This window comes from Schistocerca nitens, chromosome 7, assembly GCF_023898315.1.
Source record: "Schistocerca nitens isolate TAMUIC-IGC-003100 chromosome 7, iqSchNite1.1, whole genome shotgun sequence".
Lineage (NCBI taxonomy): Eukaryota > Metazoa > Arthropoda > Insecta > Orthoptera > Acrididae > Schistocerca > Schistocerca nitens.
The window spans coordinates 383,691,672-383,708,838 of NC_064620.1; the positions used below are offsets into that span (position 1 = coordinate 383,691,672).

The 17,167-nt window shown below is 38.3% G+C and overlaps 1 protein-coding gene across 1 annotated transcript in view; it reads left to right on the plus strand.

The window, feature by feature from the left end:
- LOC126194768 (protein turtle-like) overlaps positions 1–17,167 on the plus strand; it is a 914,596-nt gene that overhangs the window by 758,387 nt on the left and 139,042 nt on the right. The window contains exon 8 of the mRNA XM_049933054.1: positions 14,936–15,223. Coding sequence (XP_049789011.1) covers positions 14,936–15,223 — 288 coding nt within the window. The remainder of the gene's footprint in view (positions 1–14,935; positions 15,224–17,167) is intronic.

Consider the following 17,167-nt stretch of genomic DNA (forward strand, 5'->3'; position numbering starts at 1 on the left):
TTAAACAGAATCCCACTCAGCAAGAGAAACTATGAACAAGAAATGAACACGATCATACAAATAGCTAGGAACAACGGATATGACACACATGTGGTACACAGGCTCAATCAAAAAATAAAAACACAAATAAAAAACAAACACAACATTTCCACAATACAAAAGAATTCACAAGCTGAAAACTTACAAACACACTCAACAAACACACACAATGACAACACCACACAGAAAAGAACCAGATGGTACACCATGACCTACACACATAAACTAACACACAGAGTTGCAAACATCCTGAAGAGACAGGGCTTCAAAATAGCATATAAGCCTGGGCAAACCCTTCAATCACACCTAAGCCAGCCAACTACCAAGAGGGACAAATTCCAACAATCAGGAATATATAAACTTGAATGTCAAAGTTGTGATGCAGTATACATAGGCATGACATGCAGGAATTTTGAAACAAGATACAAAGAACATATCAGATGTTGGAAGTATGAAACAAACCATTCCACATTTGCAGAGCATTTAAAACACTACAACCATCATCCTACAAACATGGAACAAGAAATGAAAATAATGAGAATAAGCAACCATGACAAACATCTTATACAAATGCAAGAAAACTTCCACATCCAGAAAGCCATAGCAGAAAACAAACATGTGATAAATGAACAAACGCACATCAACACAGGCTCCATACTACACTTAATAAAGGAAATGATAACATAATATATATATATATATGTATATATATATATATATCACCAAAATACACACACACACACACACACACACACACACATACAGCCCCCTCAAAAAAAAAAAATAAATAAATAAATAAATAAATAAAAAATAAAAAGAAATTACATAACACCAAAATACAGACAGACACACACACAGCACAAAAAATATATATTACACCAATACACGCACACACACATACATAGGACAAAAACAAAAATAAATAAATAAATACAATAAAATTAAATTAAATTAATACGACACCAAAAAACACTCACACACACACATACACAACAACACACACACACACACACACACACACACACAAATGCATACACGAACAGACCACAGATACTTCAATAGTTACACTCATAAGTTTGGCAGTAATATTCGATCTTTGGCAAAAACATTTGACAGTCGGCAACAGAAACCAAAACATTGCATTAAAACAAGCGCTCAGTGCATAGTGCTGTGGAATGCGGAAAAAACAGCAAATTGGAGCTCATAGGAAGAAGAACAACACCAAAAATGCAACAGGAGCGTAATATGTAAGAAACTGTCTACGCAACCTGTAAGTACACTTCAAAACATTACTACTCAATAGGAAATACCAACCACACAGAACTGTTTATAACCTATAGGCACAGTGACAAAAATGTAAATAAAATAGCTAACATATGTACATATTCCAGGCCACTGATGATGCCTTGCAGAAAATAAAGGCGAAACGCGTATGGCACTAAAATTGTGTTTTATTCAGTTGCTGTCAGACGGTCCATAAGTGAAAATTATCAATATACCGTAGTGCCATTTAAGCATTTGTGTGTATGATGTAGCACCATCCTACTGGAACCAGACTTCTCATAAAGGGGCTCTTCATCTTTTACGTCCATGAAAAATCCAGGAAAAACCTGGGAATTTTTTAGAATTCCAGGAATTCCTCATTGTTTTAGTTTTCAGTTAAATTTTTATCATTTTGATTGATAAGAATTGAAGCTCTAATGAAGAATTTTACTTTAGCCCACTACTGCAGAATAATACTGCAGCAATAAAACATAAATGAGAGAATAACACCAAGTTGCAATGAAAATGCTTCATTTACAGCAACAAAACGCAGTGCATACATAAGCGTCTGCCAACAGCAAAATATGTCAAAGGCTTTAGGATGATGTACTTCATTACAACTGTTTTCATTTCTAACATGTCACAGGAAAATATTCCGAATTGTGGTTTGAGAAGTATTACTTTCAAAGTAATTTTCCTTTTACGCAAGATGAATTATCTTACATTTGAGAACGTATGATGAATTTCTTAAAATCATGGAGCACTTGCCTCTCATTCAAAACCTGACACTTTGACGACCAGCCACTTAGGCTACAAAGGACCTATACTATACATGAAAACCTAGCTTTTCTTGTAGTTGTACTGTATGTGTATTAATTTCAACCATTAACTTTTCCTTTTGTGCGTTTGTGCTACTTAACAGTGATGTTACTATTGGCTTGCTACGTCATTGTGTTCAATGCTCTGAATGTCCACTGTCATTGACTGATGAGGTTGTGTGATGTTAGGTATGATTGGTTGACAAAAGCACATCGTGCAGCACCATCTCAGTTTCAGTGCTTTGGGAGTAACTGTGCTGTACTTGCTGGCATTTGTATTTATACTTTCTTGAAAAGAAAGTACGCAGTGTACATGTTGCTGTGCATAACAAATCTTGTTTGTTTCTTGCTGGGTTTTGCTTCCTAAAGTGCCGGGAAGCAGCTCCAAGAGAAAATATTTTGTCATTTAACATGAAAAAATGTACTTTGGCATGGGAAGAAGTGTACTTTCACCTGGGAGAAAGTGTATTTTTAACTGGGTAACCTGGGAAAAATATGAAAATTTTTGTTTTCTTGTCCACGTATACACATTATATTATGGTACCTGGCCAAGAACTATCTTTGGCGAGACTACCTGTTTCCCTGTCCTACAGTTGGCAGTGCAGGATAACTTATACTGATGAGCCAAAACATTAGAACCACTGCCCAGTGTAAGACTGTTGGCTGGTGACATGGGCACATGACACATTAAGGAAAGTTTGCAAGTGGAGAATTGAAAAAGTGGAATCATTCTAGTGATGATAAGGGCTGAACATGGTTAGATCTACTCATATAAATAACTTTGAAAAAGGGCAGATTGTTACGGTCCAGCACTTGAGAATAAGCATCTCTCAAATGGCGAAGTAAGTCAGCTTTCTGCATGCTACTGTTGTGAGCATCCATGGTAAATGATTGAAGGACAGTGCAACCAGAAGTAGGTGAGTAAGTGCTGGACATCCATGCCGGATTGCAGAATGTGGTCAGAGGCTCGCCAATAAAGCAGGATAAGTGGCCATCTGTGGCAGATCTGGTGACAGAGTACAATGTTGATGTAGACACAAGTGTTTCTCAGTGAACACTGTTGAACATGGGGCTCAGGCACCATTAGCAGACAGGTTAGTGCAACATGTAACTACATGTTCCACAGATCTTTGAATGATTCTTTCCTTGAAGTGATGTGGAACTAGTCAGTTTACAGGATATGTATACATGATTAGTGCTAACATTAATGAACACACTATCATTTTATTCCTACTCATGCAAGTACACTTAAAAAACTAAATTTAAAAACAAGGTGATGTTTTTGTTAAAAAAATGCTAGCTCCCAGTTTTTAAGTAGAAATTAGTCAGTAGAATAGAAGGAGTTGTCCAGAAGAAATGATTTTAAATTAGACTTAAATCTTGCTTTTCTATGTATCAGACATTTTATGTCATTGGGCAAATGATCAAAAAATTTTATTGCTGCATATTGAGCTCCTCTCTGAGCCACTGATGGCTTTAACAATGGCTGGCAAAGGTCTTTTTCCCTCTAGTGTTGTAGGTATGTACATCACTGTTCTTCTCAAATCATGATGGATTGTTTATGACAAATTTAATTAGAAAAAAAAATATGAATTGTGATGGTCCAGTTAAAATGCCTAGCTCCTTGAAGAGCTGCCTACATTATGTCCATGGATGGATACCACATATTCTTATTGCTTGCTTTTGTACAATTAATACTTTCTAAGTGGTAAGTTACCCAGAAAATTATTCCGTATGACATTGTTGAGTGGAAATGTGCAAAATGTGTCAGGAAGTTGATAAGTTTATTTCCAAGATTAGCAATCATGTGAAGAGCAAAAGTAGCTGAACTTAATTGTTTGAGAAGCTCAGTAATATGCTTCTTCCAGTTGAAGTTTTGATCAATATGTACACCCAAAAATTTTGAGCAGTCTACCCTACTTAATGATACCTGCTCATGTGCTACATCAGTTGTTGTTATGACATTTTGTTGTACAGATCTGAATATAGTGTGTGTTTCAAAATTTAGAGAGGGTCCATTTTTAGAGAACCACTTAATAATTCTTTGGAAAACATCATTTACTAACTCCTCTTTTGCTTTCTCTCTAACGGGATTTATTATGTCACTAGAATAGTCTTGCTTGTTGAATGTTAAGTTGAGGGTATAATTCACATATATAATTGCATCCATTGTATCCAATAGGATTCCCATTGTGATTTTATCCCAAGTCATTAAAATTTTCTACCTTTCTGACATTGTTTGAGTTATTCAGCACAATCTTTTGCATTTTGTTTGTGAAGTTTGATTCAAACCAGCTGTGTGTAAAGCCACCAATTTCATAAAACTTGAGTTTTTATAAGAGAATATCATGATTTACACAATTGAAGGCCTTCGAGAAATTAAAAAAAAATACCAGCAGCCAATGTATTATTATTTAATGCATGTACTGGTTGTTGACCAAATATATATTAGCATTCTCAGTCAAGTAACCTTTCTGGAATCCAAACTCTGTTATGCTAAATAAATTTTTTCCACTTAAGAGTGCAATTATTCTTGGGTACCCAATAATTTGCAAAAAGATGTCAGTGAAAAAGTTGGATGATAATTGTTTAAGTCTGTCTTGTCACCTTTCTTATGAAGTGGCCTAATAGTTGCAAATGTTAACTTGTCTGAAAAAATTCCTTGTGTCGGTGATTCATGCATATATCACTAAGGACATTACTTGTTGAAGTCGGAACAACTTTTCAGAATTCTGTTTGAAATACCATGAATCTTATAAGAGCTTTTGCTTTTTAGAGTTTTTATAACTGTATTAATTTCAGTGAAAGGATGTTGGTACTATTTCTAGTTGCTTAAAGTTTTGTGGAATGGCATTTTTAATATACTCTCTTGCTTCTTGAACTGAATCATTTAATCCTGTATTTGCCACTACATTTAGAAAGTGGTTGTTAAATGAACTTGCAACTTCTGAATTATCAGTCACAACATTGTCATTTAGTTTAATTGTTGTGGAATCTTGTACACTGACTGGCTGTCCTGTCTCCCATTTGACAAAGTCCCATAACATTTTAATCTTACTATCTGTATTATTTATTTCTGTTAGGATATACACACTACTTGACATTTTAATGAATTTTCTTAAAATACACTACTGGCCATTAAAATTGCTACACCAAGAAGAAATGCAGATGATAAAAGGGTATTCATTGGACAAATATATTATACTAGAACTGACATGTGATTACATTTTCACACAATTTGGGTGCATAGATCCTGAGAAATCAGTACCGAGAACAACCACCTCTGGCTGTAATAACAGCCTTGTTATGCCTGGGCATTGAATCAAACAGAGCTTGGATGGCGTGTACAGGTACATCTGCCCATGGAGCTTCAACACAATACGACAGTTCATCAAGAGTAGTGACTGGCGTATTGTGACGAGCCACTTGTTCGGCCACCATTGACCAGACGTTTTCACTTGGTGAGAGATCTGGAGAATGTGCTGGCCAGGGCAGCAGTCGAACATTTTCTGTATCCAGAGAGGCCCGTACAGGACCTGCAACATGCAGTCGTGTATTATTCTGCTGAAATGTAGGGTTTCGCAGGGATTGAATGAAGGTCTAATTAAAACTCTTTCTTATTATTGTTTTGTGATGTTTTGAATCGTGATGAAAGTCTTTGTGTGTTGAATGCAGCTTGCCGCTAACTTGGTGTAGTGTTTGTCTGTACAGAAGTGTAACTGTCGTCTTTATCGCTCCTTCACTCTCACGCCTGAATCAGTACAGTAAAGTCAGGGCTTCGTGGATTATGATTGGCTGATCCGTAAAAGGACAGACAAACAATTATACTACTGGAGGATTGTAAGTAATTTCTAGAATTACATTCACTCTCTCTCTCTCTCTCTCTATAATTTATCTGTGTACAATGAAAATATATTACTTGAGATCAGCCTCGTCGAATCTCTGGTAGAGCCCCTCGTCTTAATATTCAGCGGCAGTTTTGCTAGAAAAGATCTTTACGTTTGTTATTATTATTAAGCGCTGCATTCAGTTGGGAAAATCGATCGTTTGAACAATCCGTTCAATTTACGACAGATCTAATATTTCAGATGTGGACGAAGCCTTTTTGGACGATTTGTAAAACTCATAGATTGCAGGTTTTCTTCGTCACAGCTGAAACTTCCCAATTAATTACAGGCCCAGACAATCATCAATGATTCATACAGAGAACTCATTCTTCATTCACTCTGTAATAAAATGTTCACAAACCTGATTTCAGATGAACGGTTTATATTAAATCCTTTTGTTGTACAGATTCCGTTTCCGGGTATTTTAAATCTCAGGAGATTTATTTTTACAGGTTTATCAGTTCTTTATCTCTCCCACTAGCGGCACAAATTTCCCTTGTTCGCTTTAATGCGAAGAAGAGTACCCAAAAACTTCTTTAACAATCCGATTTTGGAAAAAGTTCCGTTCTCTCTCTCTCTCTATCCCAACTATAATAATCATGGAGCATACATATCTCTACCTCTGTTGTTCCAGAGAATAAACGTACTAGAAAACTACCTTGGTGTCGACGAGCTGTCGGCGCATATCTTACTAGAAAATCTGATCAGATACTTTTTAAACGTAAATAAATATGGATGATTTGATTAATCATTATTAATTAGTGCGTGGTAGAGGGTAATTTTCCGTGGGGATATTACAATGCCCCTCGCAGCGAGCGAAGTTTGTGAGCTCAATTTTGATTCACCGAACACACTTCGCGAGCTATCTATTAATGTGGATAACCCGGAAGTGATGATTGTCAGTCCTCCGACTGAAAAAGAATATTATGTTTGAGACAGACGAAGAAAAGAAATGTGGAAAACAGAAGAAATGAAGAGACAGGTATCGCGGCTGTATTGCTTTTACGTGCATCTCGGTGTTATGTTTGCTGTGCACAACCAAGGAAGATGATCTTTCATAGACTGTTGTCAGGGTCTACCCATTCGGGAACTTTCTTAAGCAGGGAAACCTTGGAAAACCTCTTAAGCTTAGACCCCCAGCCTACGATACATAGGAGATAGGAAAGCCTATAGAAGAACAAAATTAATTTTGACATTTGTCTTTAAAGAAAAGATAGGGATCAATTTGTCTCACAATTTGGAAAAAGGTAGTTTGTGCCTCTAGCAAAAAACTTTTTACAATAAATAACGTGAATTTGCGTTTTACAATCTTGCTCCTAGTACAATATCTTGCGGTGCTAAACTCCCCCGGGTCTTGCATGTCCCCGACGTCCACATTTGTAGTCGGTCTTCTACGCGGCCCCCTTTGTAGTAGATCTTCTACGCGGCCCACAATGGGAAGAGTAGAAGGAACCGGGATACTCGAATTGACATGCAACATTCATTCCCAAAAGAATTAGCAGTGAACAAAAAGGAAACTCTTCCTGTAAGAGAACTGATTAGGTTGCACCGTCCAAGATTCTCCTTTTTGAAAGCAAAATCCTTATGGCTTCATGGATCCTTTTTGTTACGACGTACTTCAATGAATTTAACTCTTAATTAATGATGTTGCCAAAAGCATCATACGATTTACTTTCGTTTGAATACTCCTTTTGACTTTGCCTCCCCACTGGTACTTATAAGTCCAAACGCTTTAACAGATTTTCTATGACTGATTTGTCCTTCGTAATTTAAAGGATTCATGTAACTTACTATAGATTTTGGATTCAAATCATCGAATAATGGAAAGTGTAGTTCATTTTATACCAGACATCATCCATATTCCCTTAATAAGTCATATAATTTAGCTATCCTCAAAACTTTTTATTCTAAACACATATATTTCTTCGCTTTAGTGCTGAATTGTAAAATTTATTAGCATTGAGGAATGCGGATTCGCTTCTTTCATTTTCTCTCTGATTCATACTGCGTTCATCCATGCGCATCTATGGAACTGGATTTTTCAAACAGAATTCCCAAACGAACACAAACCATTTAACAACTATTAATTCTATAAATATTAATAATTTTAAAAACTCTTAACTCCTAATTGTGACACTTATTCCTTTTAAAGTTCAACCTGAATGAGTTTATTCTCGTGCTTGGTGCGAGTCTCTTATAAAGCATATCTGTGTCGTCTCTATCGATTTTAATTCTCGCGCCGACGTCAACTGTTTTGCGCGGGAAATTGTCTTTGCGGCGTTAACCGTCACTCACGATTCACTACCACAACACATCCCTCCACACGTTTATACATCTAAGCGTTCACATGAGATTATATATGAATATTCACTTTAAACCCTTTTTTTTTTTATTATTCAGCGTCATTTGCGGGAAACATTTCATTCTTCTCGCAGGTCAGTCAGATACTTTATACATCTTGATCACATTAGCAAAGCTAAAGTTCTATGTTCACTCAAACCACAGGTGAAGCCTATCTCCACTATCCTTTTTACAACACTCAATAGTAATAATTAGTCACTATTTCTATATTCTATGTCATTGATTAACTACTTCACTTTAAAGGTTTTTAACACTACACACACACAGTTTATTGTTATATTTTTTACGAGCGTTCATCTCTGTCACTCAGAACACCATTCCTCCCTATCTCCTATTCTTCATTATATCTTTTTAAGTCATTGTGAGGAAATAACCCTTTTATTTTGTTCGATCCCGTGTATACTTTTGGCACGACCAACAATGGTGAGCAGTAGGGGTTGTGGAGGGTTCGATCAAACCCCATTTCAACATGCGATCTATTTCTTTTTGAACTTGAGCCTTTAACCTCCAGGGAACAGGATAGAAAGTTCGACAATATGTTTCGTGTGGCTTAACGTAAAGATGGCATATGTATCCTTTAATCACTCCTGGCCTTTCATCAAACACGTTTTCATACATTAATAATAATTCTTTGAGCTGCTTCTTCTGATCTTCAGTGATGCAGTCAGATTCATTTAACTTCTCATACACTAATTGACCGAAATCTCCTTTGGCTTGGAACTCATTATTTACGTGCCGTTTAGAATTCTGTGCAGTCCTGATTACTTGCACACTGATCCCACTATTATATTTTCTGGTAAGGCCTTCCTTTTTCAACAAGTCCAACTCAATTTCTTGTTTATTTATATTTAACCAAATTTTTCCTGTTTTAAAATCTATTCTGCATCCGTATTGACGTAGGCTGTCGACTCCGATAATGCAGTCTACCACCAAATTTTTCACAACAAGGAATGTGCTTAATATTGCTACATTTCCTACTTCTACACTAAGTAGTGACTGCACTTTTACATTCGCCGATCGAGCCCCAACGGCGCCTATTATTTTGCAATTTTGAACTGGAAAAATTGGTACTCTCCTTATATTTCTGATCTTGTTGAATAGAGCCTCTGAAATAACATTTGTGGTTGCAGCTGTGTCTAAAACTGCCCCTATAGGTACAGTCTCCAAAATCACTTGCACTTCGGCTACTGCCACCTGTTCCTTATCCTCATCTTGGGGTTCTAAGTCTTCGGTCAATTCATCTGCCAGTAATCTTCCATCATTATACGTCAGCATGGGTACACATATCCTGTTGCCCCTCAACCTATTGTTGACCGCTCCTCCGGGGCACGAGTGGGTCCTTACTAGTTTGTTGGATTTTGATTCGCCTGGTGGTTGACATCATCCGTCACTTCGGTAATCACCGGTTGATTCGTAGATGTCCGTCCCCACTGATGTTGGTTATTTGAGTTTATTCCCCCCGGTTGGTTCCACTTTCTATTACCGTTATTGTTCCATGCTTGGGGTCTGAAATTCCTTTCGTTTCCCCATACGGGATTGTATCTTTTCCCATTCCTGTTATTCCTTGGATAGCCCCTCGCAAGACTATTGCCAGTATTATTGTTGATATTTTGAGGGGTTTCTCCATTATTTATCGATCTCTGTGCGTTCCCTTGCCTACCATTAGCCGGAGGTTCTATCTCCCTATATTGGAATCTGCTATTACGTGCTTTCTGGCTGTTCTCTTCTATAATGTCTATATGATCTAACGTCGTGAGGAACGACTCCAGGTCTTTATCGTTGCCGTAAATTAATTTATTCCGGATGCTAGTTGGTAATCTTGCCTTAAGTATGTTTATTATGTCTGGCAAAGGCATAGGTCTGTCCCAATATCTTGTTTTATTTATATATTTTTCAAAATATTTCCTAAGGCTTCCTTTCGAAAAAGAGAAAGGCTCGGGGTAGAGCACCTCCTGCCTTAGGCGTTCCTGTACTCCTTCTGACCAGAATTTCGCTAAAAACGCTTTTTCAAAATCTTCATACGTCGAGCAAACAGAAGTCATGTCCGAGGCCCAGATCGCCCCCGAACCTTGTATATACCCAGTAACGAAACTGATCTTCTGCCACTCCGACCAATTTCTGGGTAGCACTCCTCTAAAACTTCGAATAAAAACAATCGGATGGACCCCCCTTTTGTCAGTGTTAAAAATCTGAAATTGCCGATGCTTTATCATTTTTTCTTCGGCATGACAAAGGCTTTCGTAATCTCCATCCGCTAGGACATCACGCGAACAACTAGCTCGTGGCAATTTGATATTCGAGTTACTTACACATGTCGGTATTGTGTGCGAATGTGCAGTAACTGGGTCTATAGTCGCTGACAACTTCTGCTGTCGACCTGTATTCATTTGTTCTGAGCCTTGTTGTGAAACGCGTATCGATTCTTCGATCGTTTGTTTCCAATGCTCGAGATCATCACCTAACTGCTGTCGCACTTCCTCAAGTCCTTTCGCAAACAAATTCTCTTCGTGTTTGGCGCGTAGACTCTGGAATGCTGCTTTAGCATTTTGCTCAACGTTTTCACACATTAGCCTTTTGTTTTCTAATGTGATTTCGGATAATTTACCCGTTAATACATTAATCTGGTGGTCAATAACGTCTTGATGTTCTGTCAGATGTTCCACACTTTCCTTTAGATTCGTCTGCGTACGTGCCAATTCAGGAAGTTGCGCAATTGCACATGACATGGCATCTTGCTTTTGTACTAACTGCGGAACCATTTCCACCTGTTCGCGTACGGTATCTATCTTAATGGCCACATACTCCTTCATTTCTACACGTACACGTTGAGTAGATTCCTCACATTGAGCTTTAACCAATTCTATTTGTGCAGTTAATTTTCGTTCCGTCTCTTCGGCCTGATCTTTTAGTTCCTTTGTCTTTTCCTCTATCCGCTGCTCTAATTCGGAAAAACTGGCCTGTAAGTGCTGCTTAATCTCAGCTTTCAAATTTTCCTGCCCTTCAGTGACTGAAGCTAATTTTGTATTCAAATGGTTTTGCCCTTCAGTAACTGAGGCTAACTTCGCATTAATGTCGGTTTGCAAATTTTCCTGCCCTTCAGTAACTGAGGCTAATTTTGTATTCAATTGGTTTTGCCCTTCAGTAACTGAGGCTAATCTCGCATTAATGTCGGTTTGCAAATTTTCCTGCCCTTCAGTAACTGAGGCTAATTTTGTATTCAATTGTTTTTGCCCTTCAGTAACTGAGGCTAATCTCGCATTAATGTCGGTTTTCATATTATTCATACTCTCGGTTATCATTTGCATCTGTCTCATTATAATTACTAATGGATCTAATCCATGTTGCATCCCTGCTGTTACATCTCCAGCCGTGTCTACCGGGCGTTCTATTGCGCTATCTGTAGCGATCGGTTCTACAACACTTCTTACTACCTCATTATCGTCGGTGCTCACAGCTGAAGGCTGTTGCGTGTTGCTCTGCTCTGCTTGACTCATCTTAAACATTGCCCTAGTTAAAACCATATAAATGTTCTACAGTCAAGATTTATATATATCTCCCTCCACACAATAACAGTTTCATATATTACTTATATATTTAAATGCAACTAGGGCAGGTCAAACTACGTCTGGTATGAACACAATTAGTCAATGTTCAAATCTACGTCTACTTCCAGCATACAAGCAAGCTTTAGTAAAAAAAATTATAGATCTGGCCTTATTTTTCTGCGCCCTGCATGCTGTTTATTCGTAGACCCCACTAATTCAGCTGCGAGTATTTCTTCTCTTTTTTCCAAGTTAGGTTGTCTCGTCGTCGTTCACATGAAACAAAGAACAAAATTATTTTAACAACGTCCAAAAACGTGTCCTGTCACGGATTGGCCATTCTAATTAAAACTCTTTTTTACTATTGTTTTATGATGTTTTGAATCGTGATGAAAGTCTTTGTGTGTTGAATGCAGCTTGCCGCTAACTTGGTGTAGTGTTTGTCTGTACAGAAGTGTAACTGTCGTCTTTATCGCTCCTTCACTCTCACGCCTGAATCAGTACAGTAAAGTCAGGGCTTCGTGGATTATGATTGGCTGATCCGTAAAAGGACAGACAAACAATTATACTACTGGAGGATTGTAAGTAATTTCTAGAATTACATTCACTCTCTCTCTCTCTCTCTCTATAATTTATCTGTGTACAATGAAAATATATTACTTGAGATCAGCCTCGTCGAATCTCTGGTAGAGCCCCTCGTCTTAATATTCAGCGGCAGTTTTGCTAGAAAAGATCTTTACGTTTGTTATTATTATTAAGCGCTGCATTCAGTTGGGAAAATCGATCGTTTGAACAATCCGTTCAATTTACGACAGATCTAATATTTCAGATGTGGACGAAGCCTTTTTGGACGATTTGTAAAACTCATAGATTGCAGGTTCTCTTCGTCACAGCTGAAACTTCCCAATTAATTACAGGCCCAGACAATCATCAATGATTCATACAGAGAACTCATTCTTCATTCACTCTGTAATAAAATGTTCACAAACCTGATTTCAGATGAACGGTTTATATTAAATCCTTTTGTTGTACAGATTCCGTTTCCGGGTATTTTAAATCTCAGGAGATTTATTTTTACAGGTTTATCAGTTCTTTATCTCTCCCACTAGCGGCACAAATTTCCCTTGTTCGCTTTAATGCGAAGAAGAGTACCCAAAAACTTCTTTAACAATCCGATTTTGGAAAAAGTTCCGTTCTCTCTCTCTCTCTATCCCAACTATAATAATCATGGAGCATACATATCTCTACCTCTGTTGTTCCAGAGAATAAACGTACTAGAAAACTACCTTGGCGTCGACGAGCTGTCGGCGCATATCTTACTAGAAAATCTGATCAGATACTTTTTAAACGTAAATAAATATGGATGATTTGATTAATCATTATTAATTAGTGCGTGGTAGAGGGTAATTTTCTGTGGGGATATTACAAAGGGTAGAGCCACGGGTCGTAACACATCTGAAATGTAACGTCCACTGTTCAAAGTGCCATCAGTGCGAACAAGAGGTGACAGAGACGTGTAAGCAATGGCACTCTATACCATCATGCCAGATGATATGCCAGTATGACGATGACAAAGACATGCTTCCAAAGTGCGTTCATCGTGATGCCGCGAAACACGGATGCAACCATCATGATGCTGTAAACAGAACCTGGATTCATCTGAAAAAATGACGTTTTGCCATTCGTGCACCCAGGTTTGATGTTGAGTATACCATCGCAAGTGCTCCTGTCTGTGATGCAACGTCAAGGGTAACCGCAGCCATGGTCTCCGAGCTGATAGTCCATGCTGCTGCAAAAGTCATCTAATTGTTCATGCAGATGGTTGTTGTCTTGCAAATGTCCCCATCTGTTGACTCAGGGATCGAGACGTGGCTGCACGATCCGTTACAGCCATGTGGATAAGATGCCTGTCATCTCGACAGCTAGTGATATGAGGCCATTGGGATCCAGCACAGCGTTCCTTATTGCCCTCCTGAACCCACCGATTCCATATTCTGCTAACAGTCATTGGATCTCGACCAACACAAGCAGCAATGTCGCGATACGATAAACCGCAATCATGATAGGTTGCAATCTGACCTTTATCAGAGTCAGAAATGTGATGGTACGCATTTCTCCTCCTTACACGAGGCATCACAACAATGTTTCGCAGGCACCGCCGGTCAACTGCTGTTTGTGTATGAGAAATCGGTTGGAAACACTCCTCATGTCAGCACGTTGTAGTTGTCGCCACCAGTGCCAACCTTGTGTGAATGCTCTGAAAAGCTAATCATTTGCATATCACAGCATCTTCTTCCTGTTGGTTAAATTTCATGTCTGTAGCTCGTCATCTTCATGGTGTAGCAATTTTAATGGCCAGTATTGTACCACAGTATTTTTTGTAGTGTGTGAGTAATGTTGGATCTTGACTTACTCTGGCATTTACATAAATTTCCCTCTTCCTCTTGCATGAGAGTTTATTCCCTTAGTTATCCACAGCTTAGTAGTTTATTTACTGGATCTTTTGGAAAGCAACATTCAACTCCTTTGTGTTTCCATATTGACCCAGTAACATCGTCAACTATGATTGCAGTTGCATAGGACCATCAAGATTGGCCGTATTCAATGAAAAAAATTCAGCTGTTGGGATGGTTCACATTTCTTGTTACTCCAGCTTGATGGTTATACCCAGAGGGAGGAGGAGGGTTGTGGGCTCATTGCCATGGCTGCCTTTTACTCCTGGGAAAGATCCACAGTACTCATTACCAAAGGTAACAGGCTGAGTGGACGTTGGGCTGCCCTCAAGGGACTGGAACAAGGAATAATGCCTGCTCTTATCTGCGATTGAACCTAGGACCTTCAGAACTGGAGTCTTAGTGCTCTACCTATTTGACCACCATGGCCACACTTCCTTTGTTTTAGTGTTTCTCATTTTCATTTCTGAGATTCTTGTAATATCCTATTATGAATTGTTTTCATTTATTTAGATTGAAATATGTTAATACCAGTAGTGCTGTTCATATACTAATATTCTTTGTTTTTTTAGGTGGGGCTGTGATTATGGTCCCTCCTTCAAACCAAACTAAGATGGAAGGTGAGAAAGTCCAGTTCTCATGTGAAGCAAAGGCATTGCCGGGCAATGTGACAGTACGGTGGTATAGAGAAGGAGTTCCCATTAAAGAAGTGTCTTCCCTCGAGACGCGTGTCACTGTGAAGCGGGATGGATCTTTAGTTATAAATCCCGTTGCTGCAGATGACTCTGGGCAGTTCATGTGTGAGGTGACCAATGGTATCGGAGAACCACAGACTGCCTCAGCATTTCTAAATGTAGAATGTGAGTATGCAAATTTGAAACTTTAATGCATTTTCATAAGTTATGTGAAACAGTTTTTGTATTTAATATTAATAATAATGTTTTTATGACTATCAAGAAATGTTGTATATGCAAAAAAGCATGAAGTACTAAAACTTTGAAATGCAGGACAGAAACGTTTCTGTCAATACACCTTTGACATTGAGTCATTGTTAAATTAGTTTAATGAACATGTAAATTTTCTTTTATTTTCTATTCATTTACTCTATACATGGACATCATTTTACTATTTTTAAACAATGGAAAATCCAGGATGGAATGTAATAATGTTATGAGAAGGAAAGTTGCTACACACACACACACACACACACACACACACATATACACAAACGCAACTCACTATTTTTGTTTTACAAAAAAAAAAATCATTTTACATAATATTCAATCAGACATTGATACTTTTCTGTTTAAATGCATTGACAGTTAAAACAGTTCCAGACATAATATTTACAACCTTATTCCTGCATTCAGTGGGCACTTTTCATGTAGTATTAATCTTCATCGATCAGTATGGAACTCCTTACTTGTTCTGGTGATATTAAGACTACTAATGGCCCGCCTACCTCATGTAGACCTAGACTATAGAATTTGATTCCTTGCTCAAGGAAGGCATTATTTGCTTGTCAAGTAGCCCATGGTCATCTCTTCTTCAACTTGTGCCTAAGCAAGCGTGGTACATGGCACCTGTGCAGCGGCTATTGGCACTTAAGGATCAGACAGTGCCAGACCATAGTCCAGCATCCCTGTTGCGACCACAACTATGGTATATGTTGTGCAACCTGTTAGTGTGCTAGACTGGACTAAAGCTTTCACACAAATGCTGGTGTTGAAGAGGACATCCCTGAAAGAGCCAACATCACTCCATTTAGTTTATTTGAGAGTCTTTTTATGACATTTGGCCACCATTTTGCTACAAAGTCATGGTTTACTGACTCAGTACTACAGAGTTTCAGGGAGATCATAAGGGAACAATTGACAGGAAAGAAATACAGTAGAAGACGAATGGGTAGCTCTGAGGGATGAAGTACTGAAGAAAGCAGAGGAGCAAGTAGGTAAAAAGACGAGGGCTAGTAGACATCCTTGGGTAACAGAAGAAATACTGAATTTAATTGATGAAAGGAGAAAATATAAAAATGCAGTAAATGAAGCAGGCAAAAAGGAATACAAACGTCTCAAAAATGAGATCGACAGGAAGTGCAAAACGCCTAAGCAGAGATGGCTAGAGGACAAATGTAAGGATGTAGAGGCTTATCTCACTAGGGGTAAGATAGATACTGCCTACAGGAAAATTAAAGAGACCTTTGGAGAAAAGAGAGCCACTTGTATGAATATCAAGAGCTCAGATGGAAAACCAGTTCTAGGCAAAGAAGGGAAAGCAGAAAGGTGGAAGGAGTATATAGAGGGTCTATACAAGGGCGATGTACTTGAAGACAATATTATGGAAATGGAAGAGGATGTAGATGAAGATGAAATGGGAGATACGATACTGTGTGAAGAGTTTGACAGAGCACTGAAAGACCTGAGTCGAAACAAGGCCTGGGTAGAAGACAACATTCCATTAGAACTACTGACAGCCTTGGGAGAGCCAGCCATGACAAAACTCTACCATCTGGTGAGCAAGATGTATGAGACAGGGGAAATACCCTCAGACTTCAAGAAGAATATAATAATTCTAATCCCAAAGAAAGCAGGTGTTGACAGATGTGAAAATTACCGAACTATCAGTTTAATAAGTCACAGCTGCAAAATACTAATGCGAATTCTTTACAGACGAATGGAAAAACTGTTAGAAGCCGACCTCGGGGAAGATCAGTTTGGATTCCATAGAAATATTGGAACACGTGAGGCAATGCTGACCCTACGACTTATCTTAGAAGCTAGATTAAGGAAAGGCAAACCTACGTT